The following is a 15,926-nucleotide window of genomic DNA, read 5'->3' on the forward strand; positions in this document are numbered from 1 at the left end:
TCAACTACAAAGCATATTGGTACACATTAAAAACATGCTATTCACTGCACCTTTGAAATCTATGTGAAACATGAATGATAGGGAAAAACAAACTGGTATATTGAATATTCTCCTTCGGTAGGTTATAAGGAGGTTCTACACGCGGAAAGGAAATTATTCTCCAGGGTACTTTTTCTCCCTATTATCATGAAGTTGAAGTCTTCAGATAAAACATTATTCCTCCATGTCAGTTCCATGCTTTCCACTTCCATGCAAAGTTCTTCTTAGATCTAACAAAAACTGGCCTCAGATTTTTTCTGGGGACGGTTTGTAGTGGTGTGAATGGTGCTGCTTGAGGTGTGGCCCTTAAAAAAAGAAAGGAACATATTTTCATTATAAATGAAAAAAAAAGAAAAAATACACAGTTTGTAAATATTATACACCATTACATACGATAAATATATTCTATCACTCTAATGTCATATTTTGCCACACTATATGTAGACATTAAAACAGAGAGTACAGATTTGTTTTATCATTTTGGTTTAAGAAAACACATTCTACTTTCTAATTATATATATATATATATATATATATATATATATACACTATAGCATGCACTTTTACTTAAGCCTAAATCTATAAATATAAATTACAATTACATTAGAAAAGGTACTGCATTTCAACAAAGAGAATATAGAAAAATAATAACATTGGAGTTCATACACTAATAGTATGATATCCTTGTCATAGGGAAGAGGTGATGAAGTTAAAAGTCCAGACAGGAAGGTACAGAAGCTTGCAGTATGCGTTTTAATGCAATATACATGTTACATGTATGCAGTGGCGTCGCTACAGGGGGGCAAGGGGGGGCAATTGCCCCCCCTAGGTTAATCTTTGCCCCCCCTGTTGCCCCCCTGCTAAATTTGGATCCCGTCTTTCTTTCTTTTTTTTAATTTATTTTTAAACGCCGAGGAGAGAGAGGGTGCGACCCGAGTAAGATCGGCAGCCAAGGCAACCGATCTTACGCGGGCCGCACCTCGAGCCCGGCTACTTACCTGTGGGAGGGTCTTCTGTACTGCAAAGAGGAAGCGGAACCTAGCAGAGTTCACGTGACATCACATGACTCTGCTCCAGTCCCGCTTCCTCTGTGCTTTACCAGAGAACGCAGAGGGAGGCCGCGCCCTCTGCTGAAGTCTGTGAGCGGCATCAAGGAGCTGCAGTGCAGGTAAGGGGGTGGGGAGGGAGTTTGAATGAGAATGTATGATTGAGGGAATGAATCTGTGAATGAAGTGTGTGATAGCATGGATGTGTAAGTGCTGGAACCTAGGCATGATGGGACTGTGATTGCTGTTAGCAATCACACTCCTATCATTCCAAGTCAGCCAGTACATGCTGAAACCTAGCTAGCTGCCCCCCTTGTCTATGGATGCTGCCAGCAGTATGGGGTCTGCACATCACTTACAGCCATCCTGTACCAGCATGTACTGGCTGACTTGGCATGATAGGAGTGTGATTGCTAACAGCAATCACAGTCCCATCATCCCTAGGTTTCAGCATTTACTGGTTGGATGTGTAAGTGCTGGAACCTAGGCATGATGGGACTTTGATTGCTGTTAGCAATCAAACTCCTATCATGCCAAGTCAGCCAGTACATGCTGAAACCTAGCTAGCTGCCCCCCTTGTCTATGGATGCTGCCAGCAGTATGGGGTCTGCACATCACTTACAGCCATCCTGTACCAGCATGTACTGGCTGACTTGGCATGATAGGAGTGTGATTGCTAACAGCAATCACAGTCCCATCATGTCCAGGTTTCAGCATTTACTGGTTGGATGTGTAAGTGCTGGAACCTAGGCATGATGGGACTTTGATTGCTGTTAGCAATCACACTCCTATCATGCCAAGTCAGCCAGTACATGCTAAAACCTAGCTAGCTGCCCCCCTTGTGTATTGATGCTGCCAGCAGTATGGGGTCTGCACATCACTTACAGCCACCCTGTACCAGCATGTACTGGCTGACCTGGCATGATAGGAGTGTGATTGCTAACAGCAATCACAGCAAGCACAGTCCCATCATGCCTAGGTACCAGCATTTACTGGTTGCCTGGGTATGATAGGAGTGTGATTGCTGTGTGGGCAGTGTGGACGGCAGGGCCGGCTTTGGGGTGCGCAACCTGTGATCTATGAATGTAATTTAGGGGGTTTTAAATATACCTTTTAATGCCGTGTTTTTATGTGAATTCCAATTGATGTTTACCTGCAAAGCTGGGTTTTTGCGTTATTCTGTAGATCCATATCTATATATTTCCATACATTATTTATGTATACCTGCAAATACAGTGTTTGTATGTCTTATTCAGTTGATTAATACCTGCAATGCTGTTTCCATGTATTTATTTGATCTATACCTGCAATGCTACGTTTTATATACTACTGTATACCTGCAAATACAGGATTTGTATGTCTGATTCTGTTTATTTGATATATATCTTCAGTGCTGAGATCACAGGTGAATTTCAGTTGATCTATCCATGCAAAGCTTGGTTTGTGTGTTAATGTGTTGATCTATACCTGCTATCGGCAACTGGGGCTAATATTAATATATATGGGCAGCAGGGGCAAAAACACTAAGGGGGGTATAAACGACAATGCAGTGTGAAAAATCCATCCTGATGCAGACGTCTGTGACGTGGATTGTGTCCTGCTGTTTGTGTGTTTTTGGTTATCAGTGTAGCAGAGCCTGTCCTCGGGTGTGTGTGTATAGGTGTTGGTGTGGCAGAGCCTGTCCTGGTGTGTGTTTAGTTGTCAGTGTGGCAGAGCCTGTCCTAGGGTGTGTGTTTGGGTGTCAGTGTGTCAGAGCCTGTCTGTGTGTGTGTGTGTTTGGATGTGGGTGTGGAAGAGCCTGCCCTGATGTGTGTGTTCAGTTGTCAGTGTGGCAGAGCCTGTCCTGGTGTGTGTGGGTGTCTGTGTGGCAGAGCCTGTCCTCGTGTGTGTGTGTGTGTTTGGATGTGGCAAAGCCTGTCCTGATGTGTGTGGGTGTCTGTGTGGCAGAGCCTGTCCTGGTGTGTGTGTGTTTTTGGATGTGGGTGTGGCAGAGCCTGTCCTGATGTGTGTGGGTGTCTGTGTGGCAGAACCTGTCCTGGTGTGTGTGTGTATGTTTGGTTGTCGGTGTCGCAGAGCCTGTCCTGGTATGTGTGTGTCTGAGTGTTGGTGTGACAGAGCCTGTGTTGGTGTGTGTGTCTGGGTGTCAGTGTGTCAGAGCCTGTCCTGGTGTGTGTGTGTGTTTGGATGTGGGTGTGGCAGAGCCTGTCCTGATGTGTGTGGGTGTGTGTGTTTTTGGTTGTCGGTGTGGCAGAGCCTGTCCTGGTGTGTGTGTCTGGGTGTCGGTGTGGCAGAGCCTGTCCTGGTGTGTGTGTCTGGGTGTTGGTGTGACAGAGCCTGTCCTGGTGTGTGTGTCTGGGTGTCGGTGTGACAGAGCCTGTGTTGGTGTGTGTGTTTGGTCATCTGTTCCTGGCACTTAACTTACAGTAGGAATTATTTAATTTATATTTATCCAGAGATAAAATGCCCTCCTGAAGTTGTAGTGACTTCAGGGGACAAAACGTTCAAGGCCCTGAAATCATTTAGTGGAAAAGTTATTTATTGTGTTATAATATTTATTTCAAGGATTAGTTGCACTCAATTGTGGCTTCAGGCTTCCCATGTTGAATGATCAAGTATTATTTTAGCCCAATAACAAAAGTATAATTCCATAGCACATTATTTTTGGAAATTATGAATGCCCCCCCAGTTTGAATGTGATATCTTGTGTGCCCCCCCTATATATTGTTTCTAGAGTCGCCACTGCATGTATGTTTTGTGTGCCTTTATGGGGTGTGTATGGCTAATAATCCTGTATGGGGTTTTGGTTCTATTGAATCTGCTTAATGGCTCAAACCCCAGAACTTTATATGTCTAGACAGGGATGGGCAGAAGGTTTCAAAGTTAGATTCAGAACAGGGCATTGACATGATTAATCAATAAACAATTTAAATTAGCAAATTACATATTTGCTATTTAACTGGTCTACCCTTAAAACAAAGCAGTGAAACAGTATTTAAAATATAACATCCAGAAACATAGCAACACAAAGTGCATTTGAGCCATTTCATAGAACATGACTTAGATATCATGTTCTCCTGGCTGAAAATAGTTTAATATTAAAGTTGGTATTATTTCAGAATGGCAAGTGTGCGATAAGCTTTTTGATGGATTGCACAAGGATCGTCTCCCATAAAAACATGACAAAACGTAGTTTCCAGCTCCCTCGCTTTATTGCTTGTGTGCACTCAACGCAAAATGAAGAATGTAAATGGTGGGAGGAATTTAACAACAAACACAACTTTGGTCTTAATTGCCAATTACTCCGCTTTTTTTTTCTATGCAGCTGTGGATGATAATGGTACAAACACTCTCCCCTAGCCAAACTGTTTTTACGTTCTGAGTCTGCCTTGTGTTTAAGGATTCCAAGATGTCAAAGGTTGCTTAAGAACATATCTGGGTATTTTCTTCAGCTGCTTCTAAATTCATAAAGTTTCTTTCTAAATAGATTTCTACTGCATAAATCAGAGGTTTTCTTAATGCAGGGATTTGAGCATTTTATAACCCTAATCAAACCTAAATAGTTGTAAAACAGCTGCTAAAACAACTATTTAGTGCTAGGTCTTGTCTTATTTTTAAGGATATCTATCCCATGCATGTTTAAATTCCTTCACTGTATTAACCTCTATCGCTTCCGTTGGAAGAATTTCACTCTTCTTTTTTACTTTTATAATTGTGAATGCTGGGATATACAGAGAAAGATTATTCTAGCAATTCATACAGAAAACAATCTTAACCAGGTTTAATTTCACTTTATAACTGCACCAGTGGATACCAACCAATGCAATGGTCAGTAGAAACATGCTTCTATGGTGATGATACTTTTAGAATTTTGCATCAGAATTGGTCTTTAGTAACATAGTTCATAAGGTTGAAAAAAGACCAAAGTCCATCAAGTTCAACCTATATACATATTGTGTCCCTACTGTGTTGATCCAGAGGAAGGCAAACAACCCTTATGAAGCAGATGCCAATTGCCCCATACCAGGGGGAAAATTCCTTCCCGACTCCAAATATGGCAATCAGAATAAATCCCTGGATCAACGTTCTGTCCCTATTAATCTAATATCCATAACTTGTAATATTATTGCTTTCAAGAAACACGTCCAGGCTCCTTTTGAACTCTTTTATTGAGTTTACCATAACCACTTCCTCTGGCAGAGAGTTCCATAATCTCACCGCTCTTACTGTAAAGAACCCCCGTCTGTGCTGGTGTAGAAACCTCCTTTCCTCCAGCCGTAGAGGATGTCCCCTTGTTATAGATACAGTCCTGGGTATAAATAGGTCCTGGGAGTGATCTCTGTACTGTCCCCTTATATATTTATACATAGTTATTAAATCCCCCCTAAGCCGTCTTTTTTCCAAACTAAATAACCCTAATTCTGATAATCTTTCTGGGTACTGTAGTCCTCCCATTCCCCTTATTACTCTGGTTGCCCGTCTTTGAACCCTCTTTGTCTTTGTGTGAGTAAAGTGAAAAGTAGACTTACGGTGAGGTAACGGCGGCAGCAGATCTGGCGTTCGGAAAGACTTTATTGTTGCGGGCCCTTCTCCTCCTGTTGTCAGTACCTGAACTTCTAATCTGTAAAGCATTGATGGTCTAAGGTTGTGAACTGTAAGAACATAATGGTCCTGTGTGACAAGAAGACATTGTACATGTTAAATAAACCTAGCAGAAATAAAATGTCACACGGTATAAAAAGAAATCAGTAAATAAAGAACAAATTAGCCCTTATACATACTTCATTATTATTAATAATTTCATAATAAAAAATAGTGATGAAATACTGCCAAAAAGATAAATATCTTACCGCTGGCAGAATTTGGGACTGGGAAATGATACTGTTCGGCAAACTGTTCTGCCTACTTTCTGTTGTAACCTCTGCCCATGTGACTTGGAAGCCAGTCATAGGCTGATGAAGATGTACTTTGGAAAGTTTCCATGTAAAGTGACCAGTAATGTTTCCATTGAGGACATCAAATGCGGCAGAGAGGTTTTCTGGTTTTGCCAAAACTTTGGACACTACTTGCCCTGCAAAGACAAATATCCAAACATTATCAGCATGCTAAACATACATACAAGAAGAGTTATGGAAATTTTACAAATGTATTCTCTGTATATTTAATTGGTGCAGATGGGCAGAAATATGGGGTATAAAAAAAAACTACAATGTAGCATTGGTCCTGGGAACTCTCTCGAGATGAGGCCCTGCTTCGGAAAGTACCTGGTCTTCCTTCTTTGGGCAGGACAATAGTGTTGTTCCTACCACTTTCCCTCCAACTAAAGTTTGACTACACACCTTTACCTATGGCTAGCCCCATCCCATTACAAAGCTAGTCATATCAATCTATGTATATATGATTTCTTATGTCCGTTATACTCTTACCCATATTTAAACAGAAAGATCAGTATAGAAAGAATACCCATAATCATTTTTTATTACTTCCATAAAGCTTTTTTTTCCAAGAACAAAACTCCAAGTCGCACAAACAGTAATATTGGACTGTTTTTTAATCTCTTGCAAGTAATTTATACATGGCTCGTGGATTTAATCCATACCCAAGACTGCAAAAAGGAGACATATTTAGCTAAACAAAATGTGTGCCATGGGGCTTTGCCAGACTTTTGTCTGCATGTTTAATAGAAATAGTTTTTATACTTAAAGCAACTGTTTTGAAGGTTTTTCCAGTTCGCTCTGAAAATGAGTTAACTCCCTGCGAATAGAATGATGACTATGTGCGGTAATGCCAACACGAAAAGCCTCTACCAATATCTGGCAAGACTTCACAAACTTTTCACTGAATTGCAGTAAACGTCAGATGTGAAATCTCTGCAAAACCAACAAAGTATGAAAGACTGCTAAACTAAACTTCAACACCTCACTATATACAAAGAAAGTCTTTATTTGTTCTAAGTCTTTAAGATTTAAAACATCAATTGGAAACGTTTGCCAATATACATTATTTGATTGACCGAGACAGATCTGCCCTGAAGAGTTTACATTCCAATGGGATACGAGGGAAGCCATTGCAATAACATCAAAGCCAAAATGGTTTATTTTGTATTGGCGGATACAACAATTGTAGAGAATGGTTACAACCAGGTGGTTTTCTTTTTTAAACCCTGGGGATTGTGTAGAGACTTTAACATGAACTCTGGCAGCTTACTCTTAAACGTAACTTTGTACTAACACCACCTAAGGACGTTCCAAAATATCTGAGCCATTTACCTTAAACAGGACTAAAGAACTCTATGAATAACAATATACACACACACTTCACTTCAGTCTTAGTGGCTCACATACGCTTGTTCGAAGAATATGGACCATAACAAAGGAACTCTTTACTGAAACTTTATATTTCCTAAGAAATACCTTACCGCTTCACATGACAGATAGTTTGTTTGGAAATATGCTACCAAAACAGCAAAAACATAGACTATGTTTACTAAAATAATACTCCATATAAGGCAAAGGAGGAAATTTTATATATATATATATATATACACATGTGTGTGTATACTTTGTTACTCTAGACAACCTGGTGGCTATATGTACAATTGAAAGTAAGTATAAATGTCAGCATTTTTTTGACATATCCTAAATACCTATTATTATTTGTAGTTAATATTTCATTATTAAGTTATTCTGATTTTCTGTCTCTGACGTGCACCAAAAGCATAACTAGAGCATTTCTTGACTAATAGACCTTAATATCGCATGATCCCTCAGCAAAGTCTACATTCAAACACTACTGTCAGCCAAAGTAAAACCTCCTAGACAGTGTTTTAGCAGATTGTGAGTAAGACTTTAGCAATAGAGAAGACTCGCAAGCGTGCAATCCCTCTGTAAAGCTACTATTGTACAAACATAATTTTGTAGCAACATCATGGCCGCAAAATACAGCAAAGAAGAATATAATAGGAGGTCATTTTTGTATTACTACTTAACTACTTAAGGGAAAAAATCTATCAAGGTAAGAGTACTGGGACTGTGGATAATCTAAAACAAACTGGTCACTATTATGGTTTGTAGCTACATGTATGGTTATAAAATAATTAAAAAGTAAATAAATAAAATGTTTTTTTTTATATGTTTTGTTTATTTAATGAGCCTATTTTTCATATATTTATATATTTCTTCTACAGTTCGTTACATTCCCTCGAATTGCTTGTCGCTATACTGCTATTGTCACTCAGTTTTGTCTAGATGGAAATGCTTTGCCCTTTCCCGCACCATTAGCAAGTTTTCAAACCTTTTACACTAATTAGACATCACATCCCAATCCTAATAGATGTATCCAGGAGGAGGTTGGGTAAGAATAACTCATACAATAATGGTGAAAAACACATTTCCAAGGATACAAGTGTCAGTAGCTTTTGGTTTTTTTTTCTTCTGGGAATTTTTACCGGTTCTAGGCAATGACATCTCTTTTTTAATTTGATAAATGAAACATAAATAATACCATAATTGTGTGATTTTTTCCCTTATTATGGTAATGCGCTAGAAATAAGCACCCTTCCCATCAATTTCATACTGTTCAATGCAAACTAATTAACGTAAAAGAAAGTGATCTGTCTCAAGGTACAGTATAACAAAAAGTAACAAATAGTAGTAATTAAAAGGTATGCCAGGCATCCTTACCGCCATCCGTTGGACAGTTTATGTGTTTGTGGTTTTTCCCTTTTAGAGCTGAACATGGAGGAGTCGTGAAGAAGATACTTTCAGCCTTCACATGTCCTTTGGATCTTGCTGGTTGGATGGTAACTTTGTACTTGCAGGAAAACATTAGAGCAGGTAAGATTATATGGTGATCCTGTTTAAGAAAATAGAATTAATGAAGAATTAGTTTTTTTTTAAGAGACACATGCCCATTATTTCTTCTACATGCGCAATACAAAAATGAATGCTAGACAAGCCATACATCTGAGATCCATTTTTAATTCACAACACATAGAAACAAAGAGTTTAATCATCACCATAAAAAAAAAATGTTCATGAAATCATACAATTACAGATAAAAATCATCTCCTGGTTTCAGCTATATTGGAACCTGAAAAGGAAAATTGGTATTACACAATAGAAGGACAAAATAGGCCAAGAAGAGGCTCCATTATCACTCAACATTTACCCATCTGTGTACGTTTGCATTTAAAATGAAGTCTGGCATTTCGGGAAGCCAAAATATTTTCCACCTCTATCGGAACTTTCCATTTGAAACTTTCTGAGCTAAAGGCAATGCCCATTCCATCAAAATAGATAGTATATTGCCCACAAGTCTATGGCGTGGCTTAAGTAATGATTAATTTGTAAAAAAAAAACAAAAAACTAGAGAGATATTTTCTGTTTTAATAAAAAAATGTAAATGATCTGTAATTTTGTTTAGCGATATATTTATCATTGTACGTAGAATCCAGTAGGTAGGGTTTTAAGGGAAACCTTTTGTGTCTGTATTTGGTCTTTGTATCAGCAAATCAGGATTTTTGTGTTAAGAAATAATACAAGATATCGTAGAATTTTACACTATACTATACTATGTAAAGATCAAACTATGAAAGAACTGCTTGAAAAATGTATCCTAGAATATTAAATCCAGTCCAAGACGTTTTCTGTGCACGAATAAACTGTCTGCCAGCATTCTATGGTAAGTAAGAGGTGTTTTCTTCCCAGTAAGGGTGGTTACTAAAATGAAATAATATTTCTGGAATTCTTCAATGTGGATTATGAATCACCTGGGTTGTATCGCATCAAAGCTGACAACTTCTCAAAGAAACCGAAATTCCCATGACACGATAGCCTCTTTGTAACACGGTGTGAATGTGAATGTTAATCCAAACAAAACAAGTGAGAAAGCAGACATAATCCAGCATAAAAGGCCAGTTTAGGATACATCTAGCAACTTCTTTCAAAATACCCTGTTGGTTTACTAATCAGATCCAGTTTCAACACTGGAAGCATGAAGGAATTATTTTGTTTTCAGGTATGAAGCCATCACAAAACATTATTTAGTACTGATGTCAAATATATTGAAGAGCACATGAAACATATACATTTTTTGTTTCACTAAACTAAATCTGGTACAGTAGGATCAATGGATATGAAAAACACACAGTTTGCAGGTCACTTTGCTGCTGTGTATAGTAATAATTAATTACAAGTATGCATTCGTCACAAAACTACGATGTCATACTCATCTATAAATACACATCTTCCATGTACTTAATTGTATCGTATAATCTTTACCTCTCTTCTAATCTCTACCGTTAAAGCTCATGAGTTCTCAAGGGCTGCCTCTATCCGTTGGAATAGCCTTATTGCTTAAACGTTATTTCTCACTCCCAAGGGGTTTGCCCCTTGGATAGGATTTGTCATGGAAGCCTCCGTGACTTGGGACTGGGGGGGGGGGCACTTGGAGGCTGTATTTCCCATTATAGACGGTGGACCCCTGGAATGCATTACATACTTCCAGAAAGAAACAGTGGACACTAACTGCAGTGCAATATCTGATTCCCTTTGTGTGGATCTATGCTTAAGTCACCCTGTACCTAATTAGGGGTACAGGGTGGCAACAGTGAGAGAGCCAGAGCTCTCTAGATCCCAGTTTCCCTCTTCCTCCTGCCTGTTTGACCTGTATTATTGGTTCTGATGGCAGGATTGTATAAGTTTGTGTGGTTTTCTGTTATGACTAATTTGCATACGACCTACATATGGTGTCGTAACTCAACACCAGCCTATTGAAAGCCTCTTGGAGGCTGGTAGTGATTGTTTCCTCAATATAGTTAGTTCTTGTCAGCCCCGTAAAGTAGGGCCGCAGAGGTTCCCAAAGAGCTATGTTTCCTGCTGTCTTCGATGCCAGTCCTGCGTGACGGTTGAAGTTTCATGTTCCCGTGCTCGTCTGGTGGGTGTACCCAGTCGGGATACAGGTAGTTCCTGTCACAGGATTCCTATTAACTTCTTAGGCTCCGCCCCAAACACACTTGTATACGACACTCCCTTGGGTGTCGCTTCATCCATCTTTATGTACCCTTTATAAGCTGTCTATAGTCATTAGTACTTTGCCTGTTCTATGGATTAGATATATGAGCTTAGTGTGCTTCCAGTGTTTTGATTTAGACTGTCCCCTGCTAGTGTCTTTGGGGGACATGGCTGTTATTGGTAAAGATCAGTACCTAAAGTGAGTTTAGCTCCTTTTTGAATTTCTACCAAGTCCAGATGGCCGCACAACCCCAAAGGCTCAACCTGAGGGGAACGTGGCTGTTAGCGAAGAATAGCATACCTAGTGTTACGTATCTCTTCATAGAGCATCCAGTCCTTGAAAACATTTGTTTCAGGAAACCTATTACACAACAGTCCTCTCCCTCAACTACCTCTGCTTCACCGTGCCTAGCCTCACTACATACCCTCTTGCACTTTAGTAAGTCTACATTTGTCTAGTAATATTATTTATTCAGTCAATGTTTATACTAATAAGGCTGGTCCACCTCAAACATTTGCACTTTTAATATAGCATCAGTTCCTTATAAATTGTAAGCTTTTTTGTGCAAATAAAAATAACTATTTGTTATGTCCTGTTTATCCATTGTACGGCACTGTGAACGATAATGGTGCTATATAAATCTATTAGTAGTAGTACTACTACTACTAATAATAATAATTATAAACATTTTCAACAGGATACAATATCCTGGAAGATGAAGTTGCAAGGAAAGCATGATTAGGACTTATATTAACTATTCTACTAAAGCTTACTAAAGAAATCTGTTCAAGTTCCATTGAGAACTATATTCAGGTTCTCATACACTGAGCACATCTGTCATTGCTGATAATCACGTGATTTTAAAAGATCTTTAAAAGCTGCGATATCTATAACTTCAATCGCCGGGTTTAGTAACCAGGTTTAGTAGAGTGAGACAGAGAAAGGTTCTACCGCCCAACAGGAAGCAGTGGATGTCAACAGGAATGATTGTGTCATCATATCGCAGTCAACAATATCACAAGATCACTTACTTGGGTTACTGCTTTTTCTTGTCCTTTGGTTTCATTGTGCGTGCATGACTCTGGAATCCATTGTACATGATACAGTGCTGGCACGGAATCTAAGCCAAAAGACAATCAATTTTAGAATTCTGTTTTTTAAAGGAAATAATATTTTAAAAAAATACAGTATAGTGGAAAACTAAAGATACCATACCCTTGAAATAATAAAATGTACATAGGAACCCATACAAGCAAACAGCTCACCAACACAATTTATAAACCTACTTTTCACCTAGTGGTTGTTATCTTACCCATACATTTTGTACAAACACCCTTATCATACTGTCTTATGGCAAAGAACATAATATCTAAGTCTAATATCTTCATCACCAAGCAGGACCAATGAAAGTATATAGAGGAAAGGACTTCATTAGATAAATGGGACTTCATTGGCATCGCCATAAAGAGTCAGCTCAGTGTGGTGTTTAAGGAGGGGAAGTTACCCAAATTATCACATAACTACCTACAATGGTAGCCTACGGGTCTGGGTCTTTCTTGGAGCAAAAATCAAATAAAACCCACTTTCCTTTAAGTATATTTAAGTTTTACTGCTTATAGCACTGAACTTAACAAAGTCTATATTGTAATTAACTATTACCATTGGTGTTAATGAGAAATGTGCTATGTATCATTCTAGAAACACGGTGTCTGCTGTCTTGGGCTAGAATCAATACTGTATTTGCTATAAGTTTAATAGCTTTTATTTTAAACGTTACTACCAGTGCATAATGAACCTCTTGCAGTCACCTGTTCAAAACATATGTCAGTTTAAACATATTTAATTTGTACTGATAATTGTAATATAATAGAGTTTAGACAGCTTAACCACTGATTTCAGGGTCATTAATAACCACAGTTAAATTATGATTTTCTAAAAAATATATACATTTATGAATGACCTAAAAAAAAGTATTATCTGTACAGCTGTAAATGGTTTTGAAAGAATAAACAAAGGATTAGCGAAGAAAAGAAAACCTAAATAGCATCCCGTGTCGCACAAAAGCTATTTGATCCGAGAATGAAAGACTAATTAAGACGTTTGTTTAAATGGTATGTGCAGCAGCTGTCTAGAGTCTAAAGTTTATATTAATTACTTTTGTTCCTATTACAGAAGCAAGAAGGTTAAAAGCAAAAGTATATTAATGTTGAATAAATACAATTTAATAAATTAAGTTAAATTAAAATACTAAAAGATGCTCTTATACATCTTCAGGAGGTGGGGGGGGGCATCTTTATAGGTGCTCTTTCCCATAGACAAAACATTAAAGGGGCAACCTAGCAGTTTAATAGCTTAATAGCATTATTTTACTTTTTGGCTACAATCTAATCCCATCAGAAATTCTGAATAAGACAAAATATAATATGACTACATTACTGGAATGGTGTATTATATATATATATATAGATAGATAGATAGATAGATATATATATATATATATACATATAGATAGATATATCTATATCTATATATATATATATATATATATTAGTTTTATTCTATGCAAAATAAAACATATTCTGTTTTTTTTTTAACAACATGGTTCCTTTTTTATTTAACTTTATTTATTGTAAAAGTCATAAATATGCTCCAGTCACTATGGATATAATAAAGGTGAAATAGGACCAATAACTTAAAAAACTCAGTACATGCACATTACCAAAAAGCAAATAATTATCGTCTACATCGAATCCATCATTTGTTTCTGGTAGACATTATATCAATCACTATAATAAATAAATTTCTTTTAATGTTCCTGTTTTTTCCCCGATACGGAGCTGACAGGAAAATTTGCAGTCTGCACTCGATATAGGTCACTCTTTATATACAGAACATGTGTACTGATAATTGAAACAAAGTGAATGTACAGAAACAATTTAGTGGGGGGGCATTTTGGTGATAAATAAATTAAAATACCCCCTCCTTTTACTTTGTAGTATTGATTCCGGAACACGGATATCCATCTTAAGATTCAAAGGAATGACATTTTTTTTTTCTTTAGTCATTCAGAATAGCTTTGAAGAATGTGCAGGTTTGTTCCATATGTGTAGACTCTGGAGGTTTCAGAAATCCCTCAACTACAATCACTTGCATCCAAGCATGGTAGCCTTTTAAAGTGAGCTCTGAATATACAGATGGTAAGAGAGGCCAATAAAGGATTGACACATTTTACCCCCCCCGCACATGTTTCCAAGCAGAATGGGTGGCCCTGGTTTGTTAGTTCAATCCTGAATGCCTTGTATCTGCCGTGCATGTTCCTCTACCTCCTGTAATCATAATATATGAAAGGTGTTGTTTTTACCTACTCTGCTTAATTTAACATATTTATACAGTAATGCCTCATCCAAGAGGATCATCCCTAGTACTGATGAATGTCCAGCATGCAACAAGATGCTTCTTATTACTTGGTTTTGGAGGAAGCCATCAAAGAAACTTAGCAGTCTTGGTGGTGGCTTTAGATGATCAATATAATAGCCTGTTGTATCCTATAGCGCCTTCCTACATACAAACAACTCATTAAAGATGAATCCTCATTTTTTTACAACCTGCACCTATTACTAGTGCTAAAACAAAGTTTTTTTTCTAGAAGAGCTTCCTTTTACGGAACTGTGGCTCAACCACTGCTTTAAACATAAATAGGGGCATAATTATTAATGAAGAGTACTGTCATCAATCAGCTTTTAGAAGAACAGAGCAAGTAACCTCTTGCTCCTGCCGGTGAACCACCGTGATTCTGAGCCCCCGCATGCATCTAAATAGAAAAAAACGAGGAGCGCTAATATTGTACTACATGGAACAAAATGCTATTACGGTGCATCACAAAAAATAACAATTCCTGTAAGCAATGTGTAATTCTCCAAAGAAAACAAAGTCTTGGGCAATCTACACGCTGGTTCAGTAAATATAAAGCCAGCTTTTCTGGAGTTACGTAATAACCAGATACAAATACATAACTTGATATGATCAAAAACACTGGTTTTCACTGCACTGACGCCTAGCTATGTATTTAGATGATGGGGGCCAATGCCTTAAAAACTGTACAAGTGACCACCTCATTCCACCCTGGCACTTACTTGAAGGGGCAAAAGACAGGATGTGTGCAGCACAGAGATCACGTCTTCTAACCTCGGTTTTGTTAGAGAATTAGGGTACTTAGACTGCCAATCAACGTACCCCTACATACATGGAAAAAGGTGATTTGTTTTGGGGTGGAGGGGTTACAGAACTGCCAGGTTCATCAGCATATGTGCAGGTACATGAGCGTCAGAGGGAGCTGAGATGTTTCTCCCTTGGATTCATGGCCTGGATGCTTGTTCCCTGTATACCTCTTAATCCCCGTTTTTACACCACTGTTGATACAAACCTGTTTTCTTAAACAGAATTAGCTAGAAAAACAAGTCGAAATACTGAGAGTTCGAGTGATTTTAACTTGTGCTCCTACTTAAGAAACTTCTCAATAAATATTTAGCAACTTGTTAAAGCAACTTAGAAGTAGTACCAATAATCTTTACAACTTTAAGAACACTAAATGTGCCAATCAGTATAAAGTACTGCTGCACATCTGTCTTGTACAAGAACAATGAGCAGAACGGATGAGGTTTTAGTCTTAGTTTATGTATGTATGTATATATATATATATAAATATGCATAAACTATCTATTCACACACACACCTATAGAACAAGAAAGCTAAAACAAGCAAAACATGAAAGGTAACACCTGAAAAGCATTACTTTTTAAAAACATATCCATTAAGTAAGACTACCAGATG

At 37.9% G+C, this 15,926-nt stretch overlaps 1 protein-coding gene across 1 annotated transcript in view; it reads right to left on the minus strand.

The window, feature by feature from the left end:
* Positions 1-285: 285 nt before the first annotated feature.
* LOC149280149 (anosmin-1-like) overlaps positions 286-15,926 on the minus strand; it is an 80,006-nt gene continuing 64,365 nt past the window's right edge. The window contains exons 10-14 of the mRNA XM_089500769.1: positions 12,128-12,216; positions 8,765-8,936; positions 5,933-6,153; positions 5,612-5,753; positions 286-344 (exon numbers count right to left, since the gene is read on the minus strand). Of these exons, the coding sequence (XP_089356895.1) occupies positions 286-344; positions 5,612-5,753; positions 5,933-6,153; positions 8,765-8,936; positions 12,128-12,216 (683 nt within the window). The remainder of the gene's footprint in view (positions 345-5,611; positions 5,754-5,932; positions 6,154-8,764; positions 8,937-12,127; positions 12,217-15,926) is intronic.

This window comes from Sceloporus occidentalis, unplaced genomic scaffold, assembly GCF_023333645.1.
Source record: "Sceloporus occidentalis isolate IW3139 unplaced genomic scaffold, rSceOcc1.0.p SCAF_159, whole genome shotgun sequence".
NCBI lineage: Eukaryota > Metazoa > Chordata > Lepidosauria > Squamata > Phrynosomatidae > Sceloporus > Sceloporus occidentalis.